The following is a 23,030-nucleotide window of genomic DNA, read 5'->3' as shown; positions in this document are numbered from 1 at the left end:
GGCGGTTTATCCTCATTTTTATGGAGTTTAGGCAAATGGTAGATTGTTGGTATCTTTGGGTGCTGATTGTACAAGAATTCAAATTCTTTCTTGGTTATTATCTCCACATCTCTACCTTCAAGGATTTTCATTCGTTCTTTCTGGAATTTCTCAGTCGGATCCCCATCAAGTTTTTTGTAAGTTTCTACGTCTTTCAGCAGTTTCTCCATTTCTTCTTCGTATTGTTCCATGTCCATAATTACTAAACCGCCTCCTTTATCTGCTGGTTTTATTATTCGTGATTTATCACTTTTCAGTTGTTTTATTGCCTCTTTCTCTCCCTTTGTTAAGTTATATTTTCTTTTTCTTTTTTCTTGCAGTCTTTCAATTTCTTCTTCTATCAATCTTTGAAAAGTTTGAATATGTGCCCCTTTTATGTGTGCGGGGTAAAAACTTGAATTCTTCTTTTTTAAATCTGTATGTGTGTATTCTTCTTTTATTTCTGTTGTAGTTATATGCTATTTTGTAGATTTTTTTGAAAAAAAAAAAAATTTCAATGCATAATTTGCGAATGTACTTTTGAGTGTCCATATAGAAGTTAAATTTGTTCAATCTTGAATGTGGGGCGTATTTCAGTCCCTTTCTTAACATACTGATTTGATCTTGTGTGAGCTTAAGTTGTAGATGCCGATTTCTTTTAGGTCGTTGCCTTCTTTTTCTATTGTCTTCTTCTTTCTCCTCCCACCCCGGACACCCCTTCTCCTGGGGATAGCCCATCTTTCTTCCTTTTTCTGGGTGCCTCTGACCAGTCTGGGGGGGCTCTTCTTCTCAAATTTCCTCTAAAAAATCAGTGTCATAGTCATATTCTTCTAAATTTTCAGTTTCTAATGTTCTTTTTCGTTGTGGTTTTCTCAAATTCTCTGCTTTTTCTTTATTTTCTATTTTTTCCATGAGGATTTGGTGTTCAAGTCTCTCATCTCTTTCGGCTGCTTTCATCCCTTTATGGAAGGATTACTTGATCAATTTGTATGGATTTTCTTTTTTATATTCGAAATGTCTTGGATTATAGGGCTGATACTTCTTATTGTAGACAACCGACGGTTTCTCTTTTATTAGGGGTTCTTGTCTCTCGTATTTATATCTTGTATTGTTTTCTTTCTGATCTCTTCCCATATTTTGCCATCTTTGGCCTATTGGTACATTTTTCTGAATTTGGGGTCTGGGGTTACCCATTTTTCTTCTGTTTTGTGAATAATTTTGCTTTCTTCTAGATCTCTGTAAAATTTTCGTTGTTTCTGTTGAATAATTTCTTCCTCCTGTTTTTCCATCTTTTTGTTTGTCATTTCCATCAAATTCTTATTATCAGTCATATTTTTTAATGGAGCAAATTTTTCTTCCACTTTTTTTGATGTTTTCATTTAACGTTTGAAGAGATAACTTTCTATCTTCTATAATGAGCATAATTAGTTCTTTCGAACATTTGTCCAAAGAACTAATCCATTTCTGATAAAAACTGCCTGTATTGGCTCAAACGTGGGTTTTTTTTTGTACTCTAAGGCCTCTTGGGATAAGCCCATGTTCTATGTAGGTGCTGAGCGTAGTTATCTCCAACCACTGTTTTATCTCGTGTGTAATTTTTTTCAAGTTTGAGGAATTGCTCACAGAAACGTTCATCCTCCACACGGGGAGGAGGAGGTTTTTTATTTCTAACAAAAATATCACTTAGATTATTTCTATAGGAGTGTGTTATATAATTGGTCATGGCTGCAATGGGATTTAATTACCGAAAGTTAGTCTAAAAATATAAAAGGTTCCAAAAAGAAAAGTGTTAATACCAGTGGTGACTACAGCAGCCCAGTGAGGTATTTAGGGTCAGCTAGCTAGCAAAACCGGCTGTACAATAAAAGAAAATCCCCACTAAGGCATTATTGGAATCCAAAATAAAACTGCTCCACATATTTCCGGACCTTCAAATACGCACCTTTTCATAAAAGAGCTGTAAAACATTACTGGTATTAACACTTTTCTTTTTTCACAGCGCTTCATTTATTTAACTATTTATTCATTCAGTGTTCCAGTGAAGCTGCTTAACATAACCAGGCGCAATTGGGACCTTTTATATTTTTACACACTATAGTGTCTGTTCTGGAGTCCAAGGGAAATCGGGACAACCACTGCGTTGTTTGCACATCGTCTAGTGTGTACCCAGCCTTCGAGCACTGAATTGCAGTGTTATGGAAAAACCAACTTTACACTTGGTGAAAACAATTACCAAATGAGTTAACAACTGTCTTACAATTGGCCTTCACCAGTGAACTATTAAAATATATTATCACGGTTTCTTGATAAACATCTCACATTTAATGTATCACATTATTCAAGTTGTGAAATGAAAGACAGCTGTGAAAATTAAGACTAAAGTCTTTTAAAGAAGATAGAGACAAAGTAATACAACTGCGTCATTTAGGAGAAAGCGTAAACACAATAGTTAGCTGTATGGATGTGTCAGTACACAGAAACCCATAACAAGAGCACTGGTCTGTGTGACACAACAGCAGCCATTACACAAAATTAACCATGTAAAATCACACATGGATCATTCCATGAAAATGGCCTTTTTATGTAACGTTTGTTACTAGTTTTCATGACAAGCTTTGCATCAAAATGAAAGAATATCATGTACCACACAAACATTTACTTTACACAAAATATTCAAAACACATGCTCAAAAAAAAATAAAAAAATAGGATTTTATTTACCTACCGGTAAATCCTTTTCTAGTAGTCCGTAGAGGATGCTAGGGTCCATATTAGTACCATGGGGTATAGACGGGTCCACCAGGAGCCATTGGCACTTTAAGAGTTTAACAGTGTGGGCTGGCTCCTCTCTCTATACCCCTCCTACCAGACTCAGTCTAGAAACTGTGCCCGAGGAGACGACATACTTCGAGAGAAGAAAATACACAGATAGTGGCGAGATTCATACCAGCTCACACAACAAAGCAAATCCGGCCAACAGGCCGGAGAACTCGCCAACAGCTGAAACAGTACTGAAACAGGAACGAACACAGAAATTACCTAGGAACCAGGTAGTGCTGAACCAAATAACCACTGCAGGATAAATAAGCGCTGGGCATGCGCCCAGCATAATTTATGGACTACGAGAAAAGGATTTACAGGTAGGTAATTAAAATCCTATTTTCTCTTACGTCCTAGGGGATGCTGGGGTCCATATTAGTACCATGGGGATGTACCAAAACTCCCAGAACGGGAGCGAGAGCGCGCAGACTCCTGCAGAACTGCTTGACAAAACTTGAGGTCATCAGAGGCCAAAGTATCGAACTTGTAAAACTTAGCAAACGTGTTCGAACCAAATCAAGTAGCTGCTCGGCAAAGTTGTAAGGCCGAGACACCCCGGGCAGCCGCCCAGGAAGAATTCAATTTACGAGTAGAGTTGGTCTTAACCAATATTGGACACGGCAATCCTGCCGTAGAATAGGCATGCTGGATGGTGAGCCTGATCCAGCGAGAAATCGACTGCTTAGAAGCAGGACACCCAATTTTCTTGGGATCATAGAGGACAAACAGAGTCAGATTTCCTGAGACGAGCAGTCCTCTTCACATAAATCTTCAAAGTCCTCACAACATCCAAGGCCTTTGAAGCAATTGAGGAGTCAGTAGCCACTGGCACCACGGGTGTAGTACTGGTGACCGGCGGTCTCCTGACCGCCGGTCACCTTACCGACGCCGGGATCCCGGCAGCATATAGACGCCGGGATCCCGGCGGGGAGGGGCGAGTGCAGCAAGCCCCTTGCGGGCTCGCTGCGCTCGCCACGCTGCGGGCTCAGTGGCGACCTGCGGTTGCCACGGGTTCTATTCCCACTCTATGGGTGTCGTGGACACCCACGAGTGGAAATAGTCCCTGTTGGTCGGCATGCCGACCATCGGGATAGTGAGCCGTCGGGCTCACGGAGGAGGTCATGTGACTGTCGGTCAGCTGACCGGCGGTCACATGAATACCACCCGGCACCACAATAGGTTGGTTGATATGAAAAGCCGACACGACCTTAGGAAGGAACTGTGGACAAGTCCTGAGTTCCGCCCTATCTTCATGGAAGACCAGATAGGGACTTTTACAGGAGAAAGCCCCCAATTCCGACACACGTCAAGCAGAAGCCAAGGCCAACAAAGTTACCGCCTTCCATGTGAGAAACGTGATTTCAACCTCCTGTAGAGGCTCAAACCAATCCGATTGCAGGAACTGCAACACTACATCAAGATCCCATGGTGCCGTTGGCGCCACAAAAGGTGGCTGGATGTGCAGAACCCCTTTCAAAAAGGTCTGAACCTCAGGGAGGACAGCCAATTGTTTCTGGAAGAAAATGTATATGGCCGAAATCTGGACCTTGATGGAGCCCAATCTCAGGCCCAAATTCACACCTGCGTGCAGGAAAAGGAGAAACCGTCCAAGTTGAAACTCCACCGCAGGAAACCTCTTGGATTCACACCAAGACACATACTTTATCCAAATGCGATGGAAATGTTTAGACGTTACCCCCTTCCTAGCCTCTATTAGGGTAGGAATAACCTCGCTCGGAATACCCTTCCGAGCTAAAAAAGATCTGGCACTCAGCCTCCATGCCGTCAAACGTAGCCATGGTAAGGCTTGATAAGCGAACGGCCCCTGTAGTAGAAGATCCTCCCGAAGAGGCAGAGGCCTTGGATCTTCCAGCAGGAGATCCAGTAGATCCGCCCACCAAGCCATCCTTGGTCAGTCTGGAGCAATGAGGATTGCCAGAACCTTTGTTCTTTTTACAAGCTGTAGAACTCTTGGAATGAGAGGAAGTGGAGGGAACACACACACTGACGGGAACACCCACTGTGTTACCAGTGCATCCACTGCCAATGCTTGTGGGTCTCTCGACCTGGAACAGTACCTGCGCAGCTTCTTGTTGAGGCGGGAGGCCTTCATGTCTATGTGAGAAACCCCCCACCAACCGGTTACCTCCACGAACACCTCCGGGTGGAGGCCCCACTCTCCTGGATGGAGATCGTGTCTGCTGAGGAAGTCTGCTTCCCAGTTGTCTACTCCGGAATGAAGATTGCCGACATCGCTACAGCGTGCCTTTCTGCCCAGAGGAGGATTCTTGTCACCTCTGACATTGCAGCCCTGCTCTTCGTAACGCATTGTCAGTTTATGTAGGCCACTGTGGTCACGTTCTCTGACTGCACCCTAACAGCCCGATCCTGTAGAAGGTGTGCCGCTTGAAGAAGGCCGTTGTATACGGCTCTTAGTTCCAGGATGTTTATCGGAAGAAGGGATTCCTGACTTGACCACCTTCCTTGGAAGGTTTCCCCTTGAGCGACTGTTCCCCAACCTCTTAGACTTGCATCCGTGGTCAGAAGGATCCAGTCCAGAACTCCGAACCTTTTGAAATCCATGCACAGCCAGGCCGCAGTATCGCCCCTGAAGCCGTGTATATGGATTTGAGCGTAGCATTCACCTTGCGATCCGCCAGTTCTTTCAACGCGGTAGATCCAGGGACAGGCAAAACCACTTGTTTTGACAGCTTGGAACCAGAGGCGTCAACTATAGGCGGGGACTCCCATTTTTTCCTATCGTCCTCCGGGAAGGGAAAAGCAACCAGAACCCTTTTTAGGGATCTAGAATTTTTTCTCCTGGTTTTCCCAGGCCTTTTCAAAAATGGCATTTAATTCCTTAGAAGCAGGGAAAGCGAGAGGGGCTTTCTTACTGTCTGTAAAAATAGGATTTTGGTTACCTACCGGTAAATCCTGTTCTCGTAGTCCGTAGAGGATGCTGGGGTCCACATTAGTACCATGGGGTATAGACGGGTCCACCAGGAGCCATTGGCACTTTAAGAGTTTAATAGTGTGGGCTGGCTCCTCCCTCTATGCCCCTCCTACCAGACTCAGTCTAGAAACTGTGCCCGAGGAGACGGACATCTTCGAGAGAAGGAATTTGTTTATACAATCCGTTTTTATTAGGATTTTCAAATTTGAACACAGAAAAATACAAGTACAATTTCACAGAGAAAACAAATAGACGAGGTAGGATGACATATGACCACAAATCACATAGTACAAATGACTATAGAAATAATAACAAGTTCAGTAGTACAAGGTGAGATATTTAATTTCAAGATCAACCATATGGATGAATAGAATGTCATCAACAAAAAAAAACAAGAAACAACTCAGTTGAGTGTTGCCGGATGACCCCACCTGGTCTGCGAATAAACTGCACTGTACAACAATAACGGTGTCTAAAAATTAAGAGAATCAGACAAAAAATAAAACAGAATAATAATAATAATAATAATTTTATTTATATAGCGCTCTTTCTCCAACAGGACTCAAGGCGCTTTACAGACATCAAAAACAATACACATGATACAGAGGATTTAAGTAATACAGCAATAGATAAGCCACACAGACATAAAAGAAAACCTTAAGCACACAGAAAGCATAATGCAGGATTGGTGTAGGCATTTTGGGTAATAACTTCCAAGGGTTGTGTATACCACCCTCACAGGTACCAAGTGCGGCAGCCATCTTGGGCGCTCAGCGTAGGATTACCCAGGGTGGAATAGTCTACCCTTAGAAGAGCTGACACAAAATGGGGGTGATTTCAGAGTCCTACAGTTTAGAGTAGGGTTCCAACAAAACCACAAGGTCCATGTATTTTTCATCCCATCCACAAGTGTACCATATGGGGCAGCCATGTTGGGCGCACTTTGAAGGTTACACTGTGGGAGGTGAGCCATACAAGGGCCAAGTTCATATATGGGAAAACTGATGCTTATGTCGTAGTATGTACCCTGCAAGTAGGGCACAATGGAAAGGTGTGCAATCAGTGGAGGTTAACATTACAGGAAAAACACATGGTGGGGTGGAAGCGAGCTATTGAAGGGGGAAAAAAAAAACACACAATAGCAGGTAACTAGTGGCAGAAGTAATATTGGGATAACATTATTTTGGTAAGATCATAGTATGGGTGGGTAGGAGAATGTGGGGGGCATACTCAGAAGCAATGGGGATGTCTCTGCTGATCCTGGTCCTCTGCCCCCACAGTTCCCTGTTCATCTTGATGGTTAGGCCCAGGGGGCAGACTTGATGTTCTCAGCCAGAGAGGTGGTAAGCCTGGTCTTGGTGTTCTCATGTTTGAGGCGAGGAGAGGCCACATAAAGTTCCAGAGTTTTTAGGTTGTAATGCAGTCCTTTTGTTAATTTGTAAGTTTGTTTGCCTTCTGTTTTCCTTCGGTTTAACACAGGTATAACACTGCTATTGATATTAGCTGCCACTTAATAACTAGCCACTTCATACACTATCCACTGCAGCGTCCTAATAGGCCTGGCGTCCTATACTATACTGAATAAGTAAGTCTACAAACACATGTTCTTTATGATTACAACCCCCCTCCCCCACACAGCAACCCTCCACCAAAAGGTGTTAATCAACTACCAAATGTGAGGTCACTAAACCCCAGTCAAAGTTTTTGCTGACTACAGATAATAATCCACTTAAACAATTTACCAAACATATCTTTTAGCAAGAAACAAACAGTGGTCAGCTCTCTGCTGTAGTTACCAAATATATCTTTTAGCAAGAAACAAACAGTGGTCAGCTCTCTGCTGTAGTTACCAACTATATCTTTTAGCAAGAAACAAACAGTGGTCAGCTCTCTGCTGTAGTTACCAAATATATATTTTAGCAAGAAACAAACAGTGGTCAGCTCTCTGCTGTAGTTACCAAATATATCTTTTAGCAAGAAACAAACAGTGGTCAGCTCTCTGCTGTAGTTACCTGTTGGCGAAAAGGAGAGACAGGAGTCAATTCCAAATATCAGTTGAAGATGCAACCAATGAAACACAGGTATAACACTGCTATTGATATTAGCTGCCACTTAATAACTAGCCACTTCATACACTAGCCACTGCAGCGTCCTAATAGGCCTGGCGTCCTATACTATACAGAAGAACCAATATGTATCAAGGAAAGAAGCGAGAAGAAGGAAGAAAGAGAGAGTGGGGGGGGGGGGGGAGAGCGTAGGGTGAGACCACTTATTATAAGACAGAAACAAAGAGAGGAAGGGGAATTAACTACCATCCAAGGGAGTAGCTAAGTAAGCTGGAGAGGATTTGTATTCTAGCCACGGGGACCAGGTAGAGACAAATACACAAGACTTTCCCATCGATGAGAGAAACAGGTCTTCCATTCGCATAAAGTAGTCTAGTCATGTGAACCAGGCGCGACGTGTAGGAGGGAGGTGGGATCTCCATAAGGCCGGGATTACAGCTCGGGCTGCATTACCTAAGTGTCGCAGTAAGGAGTGTTTGTGTTGGGACACTGGTATAGTGGAGTGGTTTATAAGCCAGAAGGCAGGGTCAGTTGGGATTTGCGTTTTAAGGATGTCCTGTGAGATGTGTGTAACATCTTGCCAAAAAGGTTGGAGGAGAGGGCATGTCCACCAAATATGTAGAAGTGAACCAGTTAATGAGGAGCAACGCCAGCAGTGAGCTGACGTAATGGGAAACATAGCATGAAGGAGAGAGGGATGTCTATACCATCTTGTAACAATTTTGTATTGAGTTTCCCTGATCTGGACACAGACAGAGCTCGTATGAGTTTTCAAAAAAAATATTTTCCAGTCCATAGGTGATAAAGAAATACCCAAATCTCTCTCCCATGCCAAAGCAAAAGATGGGGTGTCTGTGGGTAGGGAGTGTTGAACAATTTTGTATAGAGTGGAAATAGTATGGATCGGATCAAGGGTGGCGACGCAAAGCCTCTCAAATAAGGTCAGCTCTCTGGAGGCACCGTGGAGTCTAGAGCCTGTTACCAAGAAGTGTATAATTTGTAGGAACTTCCAAAAATCTTGTTGAGGGATATTCCACTTCACCTGTAAATCCAAGAATTGTCTAACTCCAATAGGTGATACCATTTGACCAACCCTGAACAGTCCCATTACAGCCCATTGCGAGAAATGAGTAAGGTTTACACCTGGTATAAAGTCTGGGTTAGCCAAAAAGGATGTCAAAGGGCTAAGTTTAGAAGAGATGTAGGGGAGTCTCCATAGCGTTTTCCAGGCAGTAAGTGTGGGAGTTATAGTAGGGTGAGGAGGGGATAACCGAGGCAAGTTGGGAAGCCATGGAAATATCTCCGGGAATTGCTGTACATACAGACCCTCTAGTTCCACCCATTGTTTAAGTTCTCGGCTCCTCGTCCAGTCTACAATTCTATTTAGGAGGATGGCATAACAGTAGTGCTTTATATCAGGAAGTTGGAGGCCGCCATTCTCAATTGATTATGTCAAGTGGGAGCGTTTAGTTCTAGGCCTCCTCCGTTGCCAAATAAATTGCTGGATCAATAGTGAGATAGAGCGGAACCAGGATTCTAGGATGTGAATCGGGAGGGTCTGCATTACAAATAATAATTTAGGAAGGGTATTCATCTTCACTATATTTATTCTCCAAAACCAGGATAAATATTTCATATTCCATCTGGAGTAGTCATTTCGTATCACTCGCAAAAGGCGCAAATAATTCAATAGGAACAACTTGGACTCAGCAGTGGGTAGTTGAATACCTAGGCATGTTATGTGGGAAGATTGCCATGAAAAGGGAAAAGATCGTTTAAGGTCCGCTATGGAATCTGCAGGGGTAGAAATATTAAGAGCGCAGGATTTAGAATAATTAATTTTTAAATTGGAAAGTTTTCCAAAAAGGTCAAGTTCTCTCATTAGGTGCGGCAAGGAATCAGTAGGATGGGAGACAATGGCCAAAAGGTCGTCGGCAAATAGGGATAATTTGTATTCCTTGTCACCCACAGTAAAACCCCCAACATCATGGTTAGCCCGGATGGCTCTAGCCAGTGCTTCTATACATAGCACAAAAATTTACGGAGATAGTGGGCAACCCTGTCTAATGCCGTTGCTTATAGGGAATGGATCAGATAAGGTGCCATTTACACGAACTCGAGCTGTCAGGGAATCGTAGAGGGCTAGTATCCAATTAAGAGCGCAGGGGCCTAGACCTATATGTTCCAAGATTGATTTCATAAATTTCCAACTGACCCTGTCAAACGCCTTTTCGGCGTCTGTAGAGAGTAAAATAGTAGGGATCGAGCTATGGGATGCTAGATGGATAAGATTGATAATTTTGGTCGTGTTGTCTTTGGCCTCCCGGCCCAAGACAAATCCAACCTGATCACTGTGAACCAAGAGGGGGAGCAGTGTATTCAATCTATTCGCCAAGATTTTCGCGTATAGTTTGAGATCCACATTCAGGAGGGAAATGGGTCTGTAGCTGGAGCAGACTGATGGGTCTTTGCCCTGTTTCGGTATCCCCGAAACATGGGCCTCCAGAGAATCTCGTGAGAAATGAGAGCCAGACGCAATTGAGTTAAACGCTTGGAGGAGTAGGGGAATCAGTTTATCTTTATACACCTTGTAGTATGCAATGGTGAAGCCATCAGGTCCCGGGCTTTTCCCAGATGGCATAGAGGAGATGGCTCGGTCTATTTCTTGACAAGTGAAGGGGGCTTCTAGTGAAGTGAGTTTCGAGGGTGGAAGGGCGGGATAATTATGGATTTCAGATAGTCCTTAATTTTTTGGAGTAAAAGTTGAGGATCTGCACCTGAGGGGTCTCTCTCTAGGTTGTATAGTAAGGTGTAAAATTGGGCAAAACAGGTCCCTATCTCAGGTGATTTGAATTTTGGGATACCCTTAGTATCTTTCACGGAGCTAATAAAAGAAGCTGAGTGCTGGGCTCGTATAGCCTGAGCCAAAATTCGGCCAGGTTTATTGCCGCACTGATAATATTTCCGTTTACATTTACGAATGGAAAATATTATATTATCAGATAAGAGTTTGTTCAGCTGTGAGCGAGCTTCAGATAATTCCACAAGGGTCTCATCTGACAACGATACTTTGTGAGAGGTCTCAAGGGTAGTAAGCCTGAGATCAGGGACTGCTTTTGTTTCTTCTTATAGGAGCCTAGTTGTATTAGTATACCTTTGAGAACGCACTTATGTGCTTCCCAAACAGTTAGATGAGAGACTTCTTCAGTGACATTTGTGGCAATATAATCAGTTAGAGCCTTATCTAAGGCATCTTTACAAAATGCATCATATAGTAGAGATTCAGTGGGTGCAAAAATAAAAATAAGAATAAGAATAAAAATAGATAATTAATAAATAATTAATAAATAATAAAAATAAAATAAGATAAATAAAAATAAAATGATGAGTGAGAGGGGGTTAAGGGTAACCTCTTTATTGATACACAAAAGTTCGTAAGAAAACTGTGTATTAAGAAATTCTTCGCAAAAAATCAAGAACAAAATTCAAACAGAATACAAACAGCGAATACTGAATTTCAACACACAGACCTGAAACCTACTTCCACCTTCTTCCCCAACCATGTAAAGGGTCCTCACATTACCACATTTCAAAATTTAGTGGAAAAAGAAATAGAAAACCTATCAGTAATACCAAAGCAAGGATTCAACTTCACAAAAGAAGAAAGGAATGCCCTGAAAAATCTGAAGGAAGACAATACCATCGTCATAAAACCGGCAGACAAAGGGGGAGGAGTGGTCATTCTAGATCTGGACATCTACAAACAAGAAGCAGAAAGACTACTCTCAGATACAGTTACATACAAGAAATTGACCAAAGATCCAACATACGAATTTTCATTAAAACTAATAGAACAAATGGATGAAGGTTTAGCAATAGGAGTCATCAATAAGAAAGAATACGACTACATTTGCATTAAAGATCCGAAAATCCCCACCTTCTACTACCTCCCAAAAATCCACAAAAATCTGGAAAGACCGCCAGGGAGACCCATCGTATCCGGTATCTGTTCAATTTCCTCAAATTTATCAAAATAATAAGAATTTACTTACCGATAATTCTATTTCTCGTAGTCCGTAGTGGATGCTGGGGACTCCGTAAGGACCATGGGGGATAGCGGCTCCGCAGGAGACAGGGCACAAAAGTAAAAGCTTTAGGATCAGGTGGTGTGCACTGGCTCCTCCCCCTATGACCCTCCTCCAAGCCTCAGTTAGGATACTGTGCCCGGACGAGCGTACACAATAAGGAAGGATTTTGAATCCCGGGTAAGACTCATACCAGCCACACCAATCACACTGTACAACCTGTGATCTGAACCCAGTTAACAGCATGATAACAGCGGAGCCTCTGAAAAGATGGCTCACAACAATAATAACCCGATTTTTGTAACAATAACTATGTACAAGTATTGCAGACAATCCGCACTTGGGATGGGCGCCCAGCATCCACTACGGACTACGAGAAATAGAATTATCGGTAAGTAAATTCTTATTTTCTCTGACGTCCTAAGTGGATGCTGGGGACTCCGTAAGGACCATGGGGATTATACCAAAGCTCCCAAACGGGCGGGAGAGTGCGGATGACTCTGCAGCACCGAATGAGAGAACTCCAGGTCCTCCTCAGCCAGGGTATCAAATTTGTAGAATTTTGCAAACGTGTTTGCCCCTGACCAAGTAGCAGCTCGGCAAAGTTGTAAAGCCGAGACCCCTCGGGCAGCCGCCCAAGATGAGCCCACCTTCCTTGTGGAATGGGCATTTACATATTTTGGCTGTGGCAGGCCTGCCACAGAATGTGCAAGCTGAATTGTACTACACATCCAACTAGCAATCGTCTGCTTAGAAGCAAGAGCACCCAGTTTGTTGGGTGCATACAGGATAACAGCAAGTCAGTTTTCCTGACTCCAGCCGTCCTGGAAACCTATATTTTCAGGGCCCTGACAACATCTAGCAACTTGGAGTCCTCCAAGTCCCTAGTAGCCGCAGGTACCACAATAAGCTGGTTCAGGTGAAACGCTGACACCACCTTAGGAAGAAACTGGGGACGAGTCCGCAGCTCTGCCCTGTCCGAATGGACAATCAGATATGGGCTTTTGTGAGACAAAGCCGCCAATTCTGACACTCGCCTGGCCGAGGCCAGGGCCAACAGCATGGTCACTTTCCATGTGAGATATTTCAAATCCACAGATTTGAGCGGTTTAAACCAATGTGATTTGAGGAATCCCAGAACTACGTTGAGATCCCACAGTGCCACTGGAGGCACAAAAGGGGGTTGTATATGCAGTACTCCCTTGACAAACTTCTGGACTTCAGGAACTGAAGCCAATTCTTTCTGGAAGAAAATCGTCAGGGCCGAAATTTTAACCTTAATGGACCCCAATTTGAGGCCCATAAACACTCCTGTTTGCAGGAAATGCAGGAATCGACCGAGTTGAAATTCCTCCGTGGGGGCCTTCCTGGCCTCACACCATGCAACATATTTTCGCCAAATGCGGTGATAATGTTGTGCGGTCACCTCCTTCCTGGCTCTGACCAGGGTAGGGATGACCTCTTCCGGAATGCCTTTTTCCCTTAGGATCCGGCGTTCAACCGCCATGCCGTCAAACGCAGCCGCGGTAAGTCTTGGAACAGACATGATCCTTGCTGAAGCAAGTCCCTTCTTAGTATCTCTTGAAGTTCCGGGTACCAAGTCCTTCTTGGCCAATCCGGAGCCACGAGTATAGTTCTTACTCCTCTCCGTCTTATAATTCTCAGTACCTTGGGTATGAGAGGCAGAGGAGGGAACACATACACCGACTGGTACACCCACGGTGTTACCAGAGCGTCCCAGCTATTGCCTGAGGGTCTCTTGACCTGGCGCAATACTTGTCCAGTTTTTTGTTCAGACGGGACGCCATCATGTCCACCTTTGGTCTTTCCCAACGGTTCACAATCATGTGGAAGACTTCCAGATGAAGTCCCCACTCTCCCGGGTGGAGGTCGTGCCTGCTGAGGAAGTCTGCTTCCCAGTTGTCCACTCCCGGAATGAACACCGCTGACAGTGTTATCACATGATTTTTCGCCCAGCGAAGAATCCTTGCTGCCATTGCCCTCCTGCTTCTTGTGCCGCCCTGTCTGTTTACGTGGGCGACTGCCGTGATGTTGTCCGACTGGATCAGCACCGGTTGACTTTGAAGCAGAGGTCTTCCTAGGCTCAGAGCATTGTAAATTGCCCTCAGCTCCAGTATATTTATGTGGAGAGAAGTCTCCAGACTTGACCACACTCCTTGAAAATTTCTTCCCTGTGTGACTGCTCCCCAGCCTCTCAGGCTGGCATCCGTGGTCACCAGGACACAGTCCTGAATGCCGAATCTGCTGCCCTCTAGTAGATGAGCACTCTGCAGCCACCACAGAAGAGACACCCTTGTCCTTAGAGACAGGATTATCCGCTGATGCATCTGAAGATGCGATCCGGACCATTCGTCCAGCAGATCCCACTGAAAAATTCTTGCGTGAAATCTGCCGAATGGAATCGCTTCGTAAGAAGCCACCATTTTTCCCAGGACTCTTGTGCATTGATGCACTGACACTTGGCCTGGTTTTAGGAGGTTTCTGACTAGCTCGGATAACTCCCTGGCTTTCTCCTCCGGGAGAAACACCTTTTTCTGGACTGTGTCCAGAATCATCCCTAGGAACAGCAGACGTGTCGTCGGAATCAGCTGCGATTTTGGAATATTTAGAATCCACCCGTGCTGTCGTAGAACTACTTGAGATAGTGCTACTCCGACCTCCAACTGTTCTCTGGACCTTGCCCTTATCAGGAGATCGTCCAAGTAAGGGATAATTAAGACGCCTTTTCTTTGAAGAAGAATCATCATTTCGGCCATTACCTTGGTAAAGACCCGGGGTGCCGTGGACAATCCAAATGGCAGCGTCTGAAACTGATAGTGACAGTTCTGTACCACGAACCTGAGGTACCCTTGGTGAGAAGGGCAAATTGGGACATGGAGGTAAGCATCCTTGATGTCCAGGGACACCATATAGTCCCCTTCTTCCTGGTTCGCTATCACTGCTCTGAGTGACTCCATCTTGATTTGAACCTTTGTATGTAAGTGTTCAAAGATTTCAGATTTAGAATAGGTCTCACCGAGCCGTCTGGCTTCAGTACCACAAATAGTGTGGAATAATACCCCTTTCCTTGTTGTAGGAGGGGTACTTTGATTATCACCTGCTGGGAATACAGCTTGTGAATTGTTTCCAATACTGCCTCCCTGTCGGAGGGAGACGTTGGTAAAGCAGACTTCAGGAACCTGCGAGGGGGAGACGTCTCGAATTTCCAATCTGTACCCCTGGGATACTACTTGTAGGATCCAGGGGTCCACTTGCGAGTGAGCCCACTGCGCGCTGAAACTCTTGAGACGACCCCCCACCGCACCTGAGTCCGCTTGTACGGCCCCAGCGTCATGCTGAGGACTTGGCAGAAGCGGTGGAGGGCTTCTGTTCCTGGGAAGGGGCTGCCTGCTGCAGTCTTCTTCCCTTTCCTCTACCCCTGGGCAGATATGACTGGCCTTTTGCCCGCTTACCCTTATGGGGACGAAAGGACTGAGGCTGAAAAGACGGTGTCTTTTTCTGCTGAGATGTGACTTGGGGTAAAAAAGGTGGATTTTCCAGCTGTTGCCGTGGCCACCAGGTCCGATGGACCGACCCCAAATAACTCCTCCCCTTTATACGGCAATACTTCCATGTGCCGTTTGGAATCTGCATCACCTGACCACTGTCGTGTCCATAAACATCTTCTGGCAGACATGGACATCGCACTTACTCTTGATGCCAGAGTGCAAATATCCCTCTGTGCATCTCGCATATATAGAAATGCATCCTTTAAATGCTCTATAGTCAATAAAATACTGTCCCTGTCACGGGTATCAATATTTTCAGTCAGGGAATCCGACCAAGCCACCCCAGCGCTGCACATCCAGGCTGAGGCGATCGCTGGTCGCAGTATAACACCAGTATGTGTGTATTATACTTTTTAGGATATTTTCCAGCCTCCTATCAGCTGGCTCCTTGAGGGCGGCCGTATCTGGAGACGGTAACGCCACTTGTTTTGATAAGCGTGTGAGCGCCTTATCCACCCGAGGGGGTGTTTCCCAACGCGCCCTAACTTCTGGCGGGAAAGGGTATAACGCCAATAATTTTCTATCGGGGGAAACCCACGCATCATCACACACTTCATTTAATTTATCTGATTCAGGAAAAACTACAGGTAGTTTTTTCACACCCCACATAATACCCTTTTTTGTGGTACTTGTAGTATCAGAAATATGTAACACCTCCTTCATTGCCCTTAACATGTAACGTGTGGCCCTAATGGAAAATACGTTTGTTTCTTCACCGTCGACACTGGAGTCAGTGTCCGTGTCTGTGTCGACCGACTGAGGTAAATGGGCGTTTTAAAGCCCCTGACGGTGTTTGAGACGCCTGGACAGGTACTAATTGGTTTGCCGGCCGTCTCATGTCGTCAACCGACCTTGCAGCGTGTTGACATTATCACGTAATTCCCTAAATAAGCCATCCATTCCGGTGTCGACTCCCTAGAGAGTGACATCACCATTACAGGCAATTGCTCCGCCTCCTCACCAACATCGTCCTCATACATGTCGACACACACGTACCGACACACAGCACACACACAGGGAATGCTCTGATAGAGGACAGGACCCCACTAGCCCTTTGGGGAGACAGAGGGAGAGTTTGCCAGCACACACCAAAACGCTATAATTATACAGGGACAACCTTATATAAGTGTTTTCCCTTATAGCATCTTAATATATTATAATATCGCCACAAAAAATGCCCCCCCTCTCTGTTTTAACCCTGTTTCTGTAGTGCAGTGCAGGGGAGAGCCTGGGAGCCTTCCTAGCAGCGGAGCTGTGTAGGAAAATGGCGCTGTGTGCTGAGGAGAATAGGCCCCGCCCCCTTTTCGGCGGGCTTCTTCTCCCGTTTTTCTGACAACCTGGCAGGGGTTAAATACATCCATATAGCCCCAGAGGCTATATGTGATGTATTTTTAGCCAGCATAGGTACTTTCATTGCTGCCCAGGGCGCCCCCCCAGCGCCCTGCACCCTCAGTGACCGTTGGTGTGAAGTGTGCTGAGAGCAATGGCGCACAGCTGCCGTGCTGTGCGCTACCTTAAGAAGACTGGGAAGTCTTCAGCCGCCGATTTCTGGACCTCTTCTCTCTTCAGCATCTGCAAGGGGGTCGGCGGCGCGGCTCCGGTGACCCATCCAGGCTGTACCTGTGATCGTCCCTCTGGAGCTAGTGTCCAGTAGCCTAAGAAGCCAATCCATCCTGCACGCAGGTGAGTTCACTTCTTCTCCCCTAAGTCCCTCGTTGCAGTGAGCCTGTTGCCAGCAGGACTCACTGAAAATAAAAAACCTAACAAAACTTTTACTCTAAGCAGCTCTTTAGGAGAGCCACCTAGATTGCACCCTTCTCGGCCGGGCACAAAAACCCAACTGAGGCTTGGAGGAGGGTCATAGGGGGAGGAGCCAGTGCACACCACCTGATCCTAAAGCTTTTACTTTTGTGCCCTGTCTCCTGCGGAGCCGCTAACCCCCATGGTCCTTACGGAGTCCCCAGCATCCACTTAGGACGTCAGAGAAATATTGATTACTTTCTTCAGGACATTGTAGGAAAGCAAAAAAGCTTTCTTAAAGATACTACAAGCATATTGCAAGTCCTTAATAACATCAAATGGCAGGAGGGATACATACTAGGTACAAGCGATATCAAGTCTTTGTATACTGTTATCAACCATCAAGCAGGATGGTACACAAACGACCATTACCAACACTCAAATCAATTTCATTATGGACAGTATTGAATACATCCTGCATAACAACTACTTTTGGTATGATGGCGATTTTTTCCTGCAACAATGCGGGACAGCCATGGGAACATCATTTGCTCCCAGTTATGCGAACCTTTTTGTCTCCTATTGGGAAGACTCGAACATCTGGGACCATAACCCCTTCCTATCAAACATTGTCAGTTGGCATCGCTACATAGACAACGTGATCTTCATTTGGAAAGGAACCGAAGAAGAACTAGTGCAATTCAAAGAGTATATCAACAACAATAATATGAACCTTGAATTTACCACCACACAGTAAAAATACAGTAATTTTTCTAGACTTAGAAATTTACATTGAAGCAAATAAAATTCTCACAAGAACTCACTTTAAAAAAGTAAATGGAAACAATATGTTTTCACATAACAGCAACCACCATAGACAATGGATAGAAAATATTCCAGGAGGGCAATTCCGCCGACTAAAGAGGAATTGCACAGATGATAAAATATTTTAACAACAGGCACTTGAAATGAAGACCAAATTTCTCCAAAAAGGATACAAAGAAAATCATTTAACACAACAATTGGAAAAAGTGAAAACTTTGGAAAGAAAAGAACTAATAAATTTCAAACCCAAAGACAAAAAAGACCTACCAGTAACATTTATAACACAGTTTAATAGTAATTACAAGGATGTTGAAAAAATTCTAGAAAAACATTGGCACATTCTTTCACTTGATGAAGACCTCAAGGAATCTATTCCAAATAAACCTAAAGTAGTCTATAAAAAAGCAAATAACTTAAAACAGCAACTGACTCAAAGTTTTTTACCGATCTTACAAGAACTAAAGAATTACAACATAAAAAGTAAAGGATTCCACCACTGTACAACCTGCCCAGGGTGTAAAAACCAACGAACGACTACAAAACCGGTAACCATCTTTCATTCAAACACAACAAAAGAAGAATTCACAATCAGAGATCAAGTAACCTGTCACACAGAATTGGTTATTTACATTTTGGAATGTTCCTGTGGCAAACAATACGTGGGACAAACCAAACGAAAACTGAGAATAAGGATAGCAGAACATATCTACAACGTAAAAAGAGGTTTAAAAACACATAGTGTTTCAGCCCACCTTCTCAAAAAACACAATCAAAATCCGGTCGGATTAAGATTCATTGGGATCAAAAATGTTGAACCCCATTGGAGAGGAGAGGATATAGTAAAAACATTAAAGAAAAAAGAGACAGAGTGGATATATAAAATGAAGACTCTAGAACCACATGGCCTTAATATCGACATAGAGCTGAATGTCTTTCTATAATGTATTATAATTTTTTCAATTTTTTATAACTTTTTACACCAAAAAATTTACATGAACATCTCATTTTTATTTATTTTTATATTTATTTTTATTGAATTCTATTTATTTTATTCATTTATTTATTTTTATCTTTTATTATTATTTCTTTCCCTCAATCCCCCATTTCCCATCCACAAATGCAATATTTTAAACTTTGGGAATACTATGGTATATATTCCCCTTTCTTTTACCATGAGGATGCCGCCGGCAACCTCATTTCCGGTTCCGGCCACTTCCTGTTTTTTTTAATAAAGTTATCCTATAAAAAGTAAATACAATGACAGAAATTCCATCACTTCCTTGAGAAAGAATCCGAAGAGGATTCGAAACGCGTTGGTATAGAAAAGGAGCAGATACAAAGGACACAAGGACACGAGAACCGCTACCGCCGGCCGCTTCACGAACAACCGGAAGCGGAGACCCGAACTTCCGGTCGCGGCGATTCAGGCGGAACAGCGACCAAGCACGGCCAGCGGGGAAGAGAATAGTGAAACAGTCACAGCTACACCTTCCCTCGAACCACCGGAAGCAACTCCCAGGGTAAGATAGGGACAGTTTGAATTTAAAAGACTGAATACTTTTCCCTGCTGAGAAAGTGTCACCCGGCTCCACATATCGACAGAGGAGCTGTAAACATTGCATTACCCTTAACCCCCTCTCCCTCATCATTTTATTTTTATTTATCTTATTTTATTTTTATTATTTATTAATTATTTGTTAATTATCTATTTTTATTTTTATTCTTATTCTTATTTTTATTTTTGCACCCACTAACATACACAGCGCTTGGTTCATAATAATTCAATTTCTTACCCCTAACAACCTGAGCAGCTTTTTACAGCGCAGCAACCTATAGAATTCATTTTCATATAGTAGAGATTCGTTGAGTCTCCAAGTCCATTGTTTACGGGGACCATGTGGGAGGTCTAAGATCATTGTCACTGGGGCGTGATCTGACCAGGTTATAGAGCCGATATTGGCGTCTACAAGAAACGGGAGGTGCCTGTGGCTAAGGAACAAATAATCAATACGTGAATAAACCCGATGGGGGTGCGAGTAAAAGGAGTAGTCACGTCCTGTGGGATTGAGGGTCCTCCAGGAGTCCGCTAGTTGTAATGTGTGAAGTAAGCGTTTAACGTGGCGATATTTAGATGCAACAAACCTAGAGGTTTGAGACGATGTGTCAGTACTGGGGTCCAATGTCCAATTGAAGTCACCGCCTAAAACAGTGATTCCCCTGGAGAAGGAGTCTAACCTGGATATATGAGAGTTAAAGAAAGATAGTTGAGCCTGGTTCGGGGCATAGATCGCTGCGAAAGTTAATAATTGTTCAAAGATTGTACAATTCAAGAGGAGGAGCCTACCCGGTACCACCATATGTGTGGAAACACCTGAGACGTGCAAGCCTCTGGAAAAAACAATTGCTACTCCCTTGGATTTGCTGCCTGGGGTGTTGCTGTAGTATGCTGTGGGATAGTAACGATTGGTTAGAGAAGGGTTACGAATTCCTACCGTAAAATGGGTCTCTTGCACCAATGCTACATCTGCCCTTTTAGATCTCAGTAGGCGTAGAAGGCTAGATCTCTTCTCCGGCGTATTGAGACCGCGTGCATTGAGGGATAGAATCTTAATTTTCCCTGGGATACTCATGGCGGAGTGAAATAGAGCGAACTTCCATAAATCTGAAAGTGGTGGGAGAAAGAAAGAAGGGGAAAAAGAGAAAGAGCGGAAAGAGAGACAAAGAGGAAAAAATTACAAGAACAATGTAATAACATCAGCAATAAACCCGCAGGAGAGAGACTGAACAGCATGTCCTTCAGCCTCCCCACCGGCATATAGCCAAAGGCGGGTATAATGGGGGAAAGGGAGTGAACCGCAATAGGAACCCTGTTGAAGAAACATATCTAAACCGACACAAAAAAATCCTACAATAAGGGGAACAGTTGATGGGTAACGAAGGCCGCAGGTACAACCACAACCCCCACCACCAACAAAACTTCTATGAAAGTACGGATTGGTTAGTTAGCAGAAACATCCATTAATAGTTAGCAACATAACAAGACCATACGAGAGAACTCTCGCCAAAGAGGAGTTTACCCTCCAACACTGCGATAGCAATATGAGTCCCTAGAAGGAAAAAAAAAAAAACATAAGAAATACAATGCAGTACAAGAGAGTCCCTCACATCAGACCATTTTTGGAGGGAGAGGTGGTCGATTGGGCCTTTTTCTTGGCACTTCGATCCTCATGCCAGGGTTGTGAGCTAGGGGCCCGTTTAGGGAGAGTGATCTCAGGGAGATGGAACTCCCAATCCGGAATGTCCAGTGGGGGTAGACCTAATGAAGAGCAGAACAATGACAGGTCTGCGTGGGAGGACAGGGTGAACCACTTTCCCGAAGAACAGGCTTGGAGGTTAAAAGGGAAACCCCAGCGATAACGTAATTGACGTTTCCGCAATTCGTCCGTTAGGGGTTTCAAGAATTTCCGCTGCTGCAGTGTGTGCCAGGAGAGGTCTTGATATAGGTGTATGTCGGAGCCATTGAAGTCGATTCCGGTCAGTTGGCGGGCTTTGAACATAACTTCTTCTTTCCGAGAGAAATAATGGAGCCGGCAAATTACATCACGGGGTCGATCAGTGGGGAGGCCTCTCTGCTTGAGGGCTCTATGGGCTCTATCAAAGGTAATAACATTATCCGAATCCTTATTCAAGAGTTCGTTAAATATTTTGGTTAGGGCGTCTACAAGCCCAGATTGGGGTACATCTTCCGGAAGACCGCGGACACGGATGTTATTCCGTCTGCCTCTATTGTCGATCTCTGTCATTCTCGACTGTAAAGTACGGATTTCTTTAGATTGGGCAAGGATAAAGTCTCTCAATGAGGTCATAAAGGAGACATTTGTCTCTTGGCCTTCCTCTAAATTTACTAAGCGGTCTGACAAGTGTGAGATTTCACCTTTAATGGAGGCAAGCTCATTCCTAATAGTGTCTTGAAGATCTTGCTTAGTGGGGAGGGATCTCATGAAGGTCAGGATCTCCCGTAGATCGCGGCCGCCTGCTGTTGCAGGATCAGCCATATCATCAGCTGGATTTGAAATAGAGGAAGCAGAGGGGGATGTCGAGGGATGAGGGGAGGATCGGCTCTCCATCTGCGGGGAGGTAGTTGGGTGAAAGAAAGGTCTCAGGTCCGCCTGAGGTCTCGTAGCTTTTTGAGGTTGGTTGATGCTCCTTCTAGAAGATTTTGTGGTTCGCCCATAATCCGGTGAGAGCAGCGAGGGGATGTTTGCAATAAGCTCAGAATGTGTCGGGTTCAAACGGATATATACAGCAGCATGGCTCCTAGGGAGCGGTCAGTCCCCATGGCCTGGTCTCAAGTGGTCATCAAGTGACCTTGAGTAGGATATCAGGGGACTCGTTTCCAAGGAGGAACATTTCTGTGAACAAATGTCCCGCAATAGCGCTTATATACTTCCAATATATATATACAACTGAGAGTGATAAAGTTGTATAGGAAAAGCAGAGTATGCAGAATAGACACCAGAGGGCACTCCAACCCAGGAAATGCACTTCGCATAGAGGATCTATTGTAGTGTGGTGAGAGTATAAAGCAATTAGATTCTAGCCTAGAGGTAGCTCTGAGGGGACCTCAGTGGGGTAAAGTGACCCCAGTTGCAGCAGAAATAAGTGAACCCCTAGTGGAATCTTGCTCTGAAGGGGTAGAAATAATAATGGGAAAAAGCACTGCTCACCAGCCTATACGTGGCTCCATAATGCAGCAGTTCTCCCCAGTGTCATAGATGAAGATGGCTGCCAGTAGTGTGTGGAGGAGAGGGAGGCCTCAGGGAGCGGGTTCCTCCGCAGTCTCGCCGTGCGGGGTCTGACTGCGGGCGGCAGGGACAGAATGATGGGAGCCAAACACTCTGGCAGGGAGAGCCGCGTCAGAGACCGGTGCTGCTGGAGCAGTCAGGAGCAGTGGC

At 44.4% G+C, this 23,030-nt stretch overlaps 1 protein-coding gene across 11 annotated transcripts in view; it reads right to left on the bottom strand.

Annotated features, from left to right (window-relative positions):
* Positions 1-23,030, bottom strand: part of LOC134933186 (uncharacterized) — a 495,026-nt gene that overhangs the window by 284,840 nt on the left and 187,156 nt on the right. The window contains exon 5 of one of the 11 annotated variants that reach the window (XM_063928206.1): positions 7,749-7,802. The exons of the other annotated variants lie outside the window; for them this stretch is intronic. Coding sequence (XP_063784276.1) covers positions 7,749-7,802 — 54 coding nt within the window. The remainder of the gene's footprint in view (positions 1-7,748; positions 7,803-23,030) is intronic. 11 annotated transcript variants of the gene reach the window in all.

Source organism: Pseudophryne corroboree, chromosome 6, assembly GCF_028390025.1.
Source record: "Pseudophryne corroboree isolate aPseCor3 chromosome 6, aPseCor3.hap2, whole genome shotgun sequence".
NCBI classification, from domain to species: Eukaryota; Metazoa; Chordata; class Amphibia; order Anura; family Myobatrachidae; genus Pseudophryne; species Pseudophryne corroboree.
The sequence above is the reverse complement of the archived record's forward strand: the minus strand, read 5'-3'. Positions and strand labels throughout refer to the sequence as shown.